The sequence below is a fragment of the Pyxicephalus adspersus genome, chromosome 9, assembly GCF_032062135.1.
Source record: "Pyxicephalus adspersus chromosome 9, UCB_Pads_2.0, whole genome shotgun sequence".
Lineage (NCBI taxonomy): Eukaryota > Metazoa > Chordata > Amphibia > Anura > Pyxicephalidae > Pyxicephalus > Pyxicephalus adspersus.
Genome location: NC_092866.1, coordinates 66,339,348 through 66,345,766, shown reverse-complemented (window position 1 = coordinate 66,345,766; position 6,419 = coordinate 66,339,348). Strand labels below are relative to the sequence as shown.

Genomic DNA, 6,419 nt, shown 5'->3' with positions numbered 1-6,419 from the left:
CCCCCAATACACAACAATGGTTCGTCAGGGGCCCCCCAATACACAACAATGGTTCGTCAGGGGCCCCCCAATACACAACAATGGTTCCTCAGGCCCCCCAATACACCTGTGGCAGTGTGGGGCCAGCGCTCATGTAATTACTGATGATACTATTGGTCTGCAATACAAACTTAGCGGGGCTCTGACCCCTCAGCCCCCCATATTGTGTCTGCACCTCTGAGGCTGATTTACTGAATAGGTTCAGGCTGGTCACATGACTCCCCTGGCTTCAGCCATCCAATCATGTGCAAGTAAGAACTCTTCACATTTCCTAGCATGTGATTGGTGGAAATTCACTCTGCAAAGCTTACCCACATTCACCAAGTGAATTATCTATTGCTAGAGGTTACAGTGATCGCTGAATTAAAGCCAAACTCCGGACACAAACATGAAGTCCAGTCAGAATACGAATCCATGTGTGTGCCGAGATGTGGGAGGGGCCTGGTGGCTCCACCCCCTACAGTGCTAAACCCAGACATTTTTGTAAGCTGGGTGGCAGCCCCGGTACTGGGACCCAACTCATCAGTAACCACCCAGAAGCAGCCGGCTGGTTGATGAAAAGTGCCGGGTGCTGCGCCCACCTAAAAGAGTCTGGGGAGAACACTGCTCTACAAAAGGGGGGAGCAGCCCAGTCACCCCCCACATAGAGAGCAGCACTGGGCGGTCTGTAGGAAGGGCTCCCCCTGGTGGACATACACAGCACTGTCTAGACACAATATCTGCCAATACGGAGTTCTCCTTTAACAATTTATTGAACCTCCATTAATCTGGATGCCTCTGTGACCCCTCCCCCATCTGAGGGATCGGGTAATTCCATGGACTGCCCCAATGATTTGTAAATCACACAAATCACAAACTCCGCAGAGATACAAATATTAAAATAAACTGAAATCCGTCATTCCCAACACCAATATCCAGCGATCCTGCCATAAATGTCCTTGTTCAAGCATTTCCTGACACAGTGACAACCTTCTCTCCCTGTGCTCCTGCGTTGTCACCATCTCACAAAGCTTTATACACTATAGTATATCCTAGCAAACACCCCAACACCCGGAGTTTCCCCACAGAGTCCCTGCACTGATCAGAGCTACACAGGAGATAAAGGGGACCCAGAATAAAAGGGAACTCCAACCAATCAAGATGTGACACAATGGGCATATTTGTGGCTCATCCCGATTGTCCAGCAGAGTCGGGGTATTTATAAAGTAGCTCTTTCTACACCCCGGGGATCGCTCACCCCAGGGAGGGGAGATTCTGCCACGTCTGGCAGGATCATCGGGTATCCTGGAACCTTTCTGTATTGTACAGCAGGGGGCACTGGACTGCTCACCAGGGCCTCATTCATTCCCTATGGGTGGCTGCAGGGGAGGTGGACATTTAGAATCACAACCCCGGGGTGACCACAGTTTACCCTACCGCCAGTCTGAACCCCTAAAATGCACAAAATCTGTTTCCAGCTCCACCTGTTGTCAGTGAGATGACAACCAGACATCTATTTCCCCCCAGCGGGTGATGTCAGAGTCCCCCTTTAACCCTCCATCAATGTGTGGGATGGGGGGGGGTGGTAATAGATGGGGGAGGGGTGTCAGATGGGGGAGGGGTATCAGATGGGGGGGCGCTGCACTCTGCATCCAATCCATAGTAATGATTTCAGCGGAGCTCTTCCTTTTATTAGCGGAGGAGAAGAAAGCGGCGTCTTCACAGTGGCAGAGTACAAAGGCGTCCGGGAGCGCTCATCACAGTCGCTGCCATTCTGTTTGAAGCTGCTTATTGATTGGCTGAGAGCCTTTTGCATTTCTCTCTATTATCTGAATGTTGCCGAACCAAATCGACTGAAATGAACTTTCCGGGGAAACTTCTCGCTGATTTCTGCAGTTCAAAGCAAAGATTGTAAAGGAATTCTTAATCCGGAGCATTGAGGGATTCTGTGTGATGTAATCAGAGCCGGCGCCAGGAAAGCAGAAATAAAAGGATTCACAGCGGAGACGCCGCCTGTTTAACCTGAAAGAGAACCTGTCAGGGGGGCAACACCCTCTGCCCCATAGGCTGATCCCTATAGAGAGTGGGGGGGGTGGGGGTAACACCCTCTGCCCCATAGGCTGATCCCTATGGAGAGTGGGGGGCCTGTGCCCCATAGGCTGATCCCTATGGAGATTGGGAACGGCACCACTAATGCCAGGAAATCAGCATTTCCTTCCATGCCCGGTCCCCTTTACATCCCCAGAATAATAAAAAGCAAATAAGTGACAAAGGCCACGCCCTTCAAACCATAAGTCCCACCCCATGTGTTGTGACATCACAGTCCAAGAACCGCCCACTACTACCAGCAAAAAGGACCAATCACAGGCCCAGATAGAAAGACCCCGAAGATGCGCTGTGTCTGTACCGGCTGCCATGACTCAGCACACAACAACACAATGTGATTGGACCCCAAAACTAAACCCCCGACCCATCTGAAGGGTCACCATGAGGTATCTGACAGAGATGAAGTCACATGACAGCAGCAGGGCTCAGGTGAAGCCACACTTCACTTGAAGCTATAACGACAAACCTGGCGATGAACCCTGGGGGAGGGGTTGTGACCCCAATAGCGGAATCCGAATAATCTGAGGTTACGATCCCACTGACCATAAAATCTACAGAGCGACAGGCGAGAGCACAGAGATTGCTGCAGGAAGTCACCCCTGACCCCCCTACAGGACAGAATCATCCATCACCACATCCAGGGGCCCAATGCCATCTGTCCTGACTACAAGAAGTGATGAGAAGTCTCCCAGTACAGCGGGGGAAGGGCAAGAACATTAAAATGTATTTGTTGTCTTCTTGTCCTGGAGACAACCCTCCCCTCCTCTCCTAATTCTTACATTGGGGTCTTACATCTCCTCTTGCCAATCATCCAACACCAAACAATTCACCGCTCTATTCCATCCAAAGGATCAGTCTCATCACCACCTGAAATATGAAGCTATCAGCACACTGGGGCACCCATACCAAACCCAGGGGGAGGAGCTGTGTGTGTAAGCCAATAGGTGGAAGCGGCATCAAAGGAGGGGAGGAGTCAGGAGTGGTAACATTCACAAGAAGGTGGGGCAATCACTGATCCTAAATGATGTCAAACTTGTGAGGGGTGGGGGAAGTAATGTGACTTTTGCAGGGGGAGGAGTGGAACATGTGACATCACTCTCGTGGGTGGGGCAGGGAAGAGGGGAATTTGTGACATCACTCTCATGGGCAGGGCAGGAAAGAATGGAACATGTGATGTCACAATCATGGGCGGGGCAGGGAAATGGGGAATATGTGACATCACTCCCATAGGCGAGGCAGGTGACATCAACTCTCGTGGGCGGGGAGGAGTGGAATTTGTGATGTCACAATTGTGGGCGGGGCAGAGAACAGGGGAATTTTTGACATCACTCTCGTGTCCAGGGCAGGAAAGAGTGGAACATGTGACATCATATCTGAGCGGGGCAGGGAGAAGGGAAATATGTGACATCACTCTCATGGGCAGGGCAGGGAGGAGGTATGTGACATCACTATCATGGGTGGGGCAGGGAAGAGTGGAACATGTGACACCTCTTGTGGGCAGGGCAGGGGAATATGTGACATCGCTATCATGGGTGGGGGAGGGAGGAGAGAAATATGTAACATCACTCTCATGAGCGAGGCAGGGAAGAATGGGACATGTGACATCATTTCTGAGCGGGGCAGGGAAGAGGGAAATATGTGACATCACTCTCATGGGCGGGACAGGAAAGTATGTGACATCACTCTCGGGGCAGGGAGGAATATGTGACATCACTCTCATGGGCGGGACAGGAAAGTACGTGACATCACTCTCATGGGCGGGACAGGAAAGTATGTGACATCGCTCTCATGGGCGGGTCAGGAATATGTGACATCACTCATGGGCAAGGCAGGGCAGAGTGGGAAATATGACATCACTCTCATTTGACAATCTGTATTCTGCCCATGGCACAGATTCTACCACACACACGAGATAACGACCTGTGGACACGCAGATACGTCAAATTTATTTCACAAAACAGAATCAGGCGGATTATAAAAAGAAATTTTAGTCCGTCAGCTAAAACCGGGATTAACCTTCTCACCGCCAGGCCACAGCCATTCTGTAAACTGAACTTAAATGACAAAAAAAAAAAAACAAATAAAAGAAAAACATGGGGTCAGTTCATCATCAGAGTCCACAGCCACCTCTCGGGGGGGTCAGTGGAGTTCCTTGTAGGTAAGTTCCCACAGCAGTAGTGGGGGGTCCACATGGGATGATGTGATGCTCCACCCAGAATGGGATGACAGTGTGAACAGAGGGGCGGGGGAGGGGGGAGGGGGAAATCACCTCCGGCCCACCTGAGATCCGAGCGCCTCACATGCAGGTTAGGAGCCGCTGGATTTGACAAACTGCATTTTGAAGTTGCATTTGCTAGCTTTGCGCTCGGTGGCGCCATTCTTATCGCTGGGCACTTTGCTCGCAGTCTTGGCATCCGCGCTGGAGGTTTTCTTGCGATCTTTGACTTTGTCTTTGCTGCGCGAATCTAATTGTTCATCGGAGGGCTCCTCGGGTGGGGGAGGGGGGGCAGGCGGATTCTCCTCCGAGCTGCTCGGCTGCAAAGATCACAAGAAGGAAACGATCAGAGAGATAACAACAGGCGGCGACTCCGATGCTCAATCTGAAATCGCAGAGAATATCGCGGTTCCGGTACCAGACCTACAGACTTGGATGTGTACGACCGGCAGCAGCTTTACAGATCCGGTCTCATGGAATGAGATTCCCTGGCTGACATGGCACAGAAACTTCCTCATTTTGCCCGCCCCTTCCTGCCTTCTACACGCTCCTATTGGTCAGTGAGGCAGCCAGTAGACCAATGGTATGAATGTGTAGGGCGGAGCTTTGACGTTCTACCAGGTCTCTGAAGCTGCTGCAGGTAGGTGCATCCATTCCTGCTTTCATTACAGACAGGTGTTTTTCACCTGTGTCACTGGTAACTTCTACAAAGTTCAAGGGGTTTGTAACTCACACGTGATTTACACAGACCGGCCAGATACCTTTAAACCTCCAACATGTCTGGAGACATTCTGTGTGCTACCTACAACCAATCAGCAGGTAGGTGACCCCAGATGACTCCTGGTATATAAAGCATAACAAGCAGTGACACCCGGTTGTACCTCACTAAAGCCCAGACCACAGTGCCGCCGGTTCCGCCCAGATACGGTGCTGTCCATACTCTGCTGGTACTGATGCTCTAACTCATCGTTCATTTTCTGATCCTCGTCCCCTGAAAGAAGAAATCACATTGTATAACGAAGGCTTCACATGACCCCCAGGCCTGCACACATGACTGGCCGCCCCCCCCTTTTGCACATAGCACACATAACTGGCCCGGGCCCCCCCAGTCTGCACACAGTGATCATTCAGTGCTGCATGCTGGAAATTCCTGTTTTCTGGCCTCAGACTACTCCCCAGACAGATGTACAGTGCCCAGGGAATGGTGGGGCTCCTTACCTGACCGGAAGTGTGATGTGGATTTGTGATCTCCAATGACGAGGCGACCCTTGTGTTCCTTCTGCAGGGAAGAAAATAGATATTGTGAGATGACCAAGACACATGGCATAGAGACACACCCACCACTGTAAAGACACGCCCCCACCACATCAAACAGACACACCCGCCACATCAAACAGACACACCCACCACTGTAAGACACACCCACCACATCAAATAGACACACCCATCACTGTACAGACACCCCCACACATCAAATAGACACACCCACCACTGCACAGACACCCCCCACACACACTAGAGAAACCCACCACTGTACAGACACACCCACCACTGTACAGACACACCCACCACTGTACAGACACACCCACCACTGTACAGACACACCCCCACACACTAGAAAAACCCACCACCGAACAGCCACGACCCACGCATCAAATAGCCACACCCAATCCCGTACAGACACGCCCCTTTATGCTATAACGTCAGTTTCACTCATATTACAGAATTATCATTGCAAACGTTTTTCTGTCATTCTAATAAGGACGCAGAGTGTGCTGAGCTCATACACAGTGGGGGAAGGGGGGACTCTGGCCAACATTCGGCATCTGAGCCGTTCTATGCTTAAACGTTGAAGCCAAAACTTCAATTTCTAGCTCTGTGTCTGGCAGAAGAGATTCCACCCCCCACCATGACAGGAAGTAAGGAAAAATTCTGCAAGGGAGACACAGAATGCAGAACAATGCGGGAGGAGATCCGCTGTCAGGTCATTATAAGTGTGTGACTTCCTGTCGCCTGCTCCCCTCGCTTCCCGTCCCTGCGACAGCCTGCTCCCCTCGCTTCCCGTCCCTGCGACAGCCTG

At 51.3% G+C, this 6,419-nt stretch overlaps 1 protein-coding gene across 1 annotated transcript in view; it reads right to left on the bottom strand.

Annotated features, from left to right (window-relative positions):
* Nucleotides 1-4,049: 4,049 nt before the first annotated feature.
* Nucleotides 4,050-6,419, bottom strand: part of C9H11orf58 (chromosome 9 C11orf58 homolog) — a 4,364-nt gene continuing 1,994 nt past the window's right edge. Inside the window, exons 3-5 of the mRNA XM_072422371.1 lie at nucleotides 5,558-5,618; nucleotides 5,221-5,330; nucleotides 4,050-4,659 (exon numbers count right to left, since the gene is read on the bottom strand). Of these exons, the coding sequence (XP_072278472.1) occupies nucleotides 4,432-4,659; nucleotides 5,221-5,330; nucleotides 5,558-5,618 (399 nt within the window). The 3' untranslated portion in view covers nucleotides 4,050-4,431. The remainder of the gene's footprint in view (nucleotides 4,660-5,220; nucleotides 5,331-5,557; nucleotides 5,619-6,419) is intronic.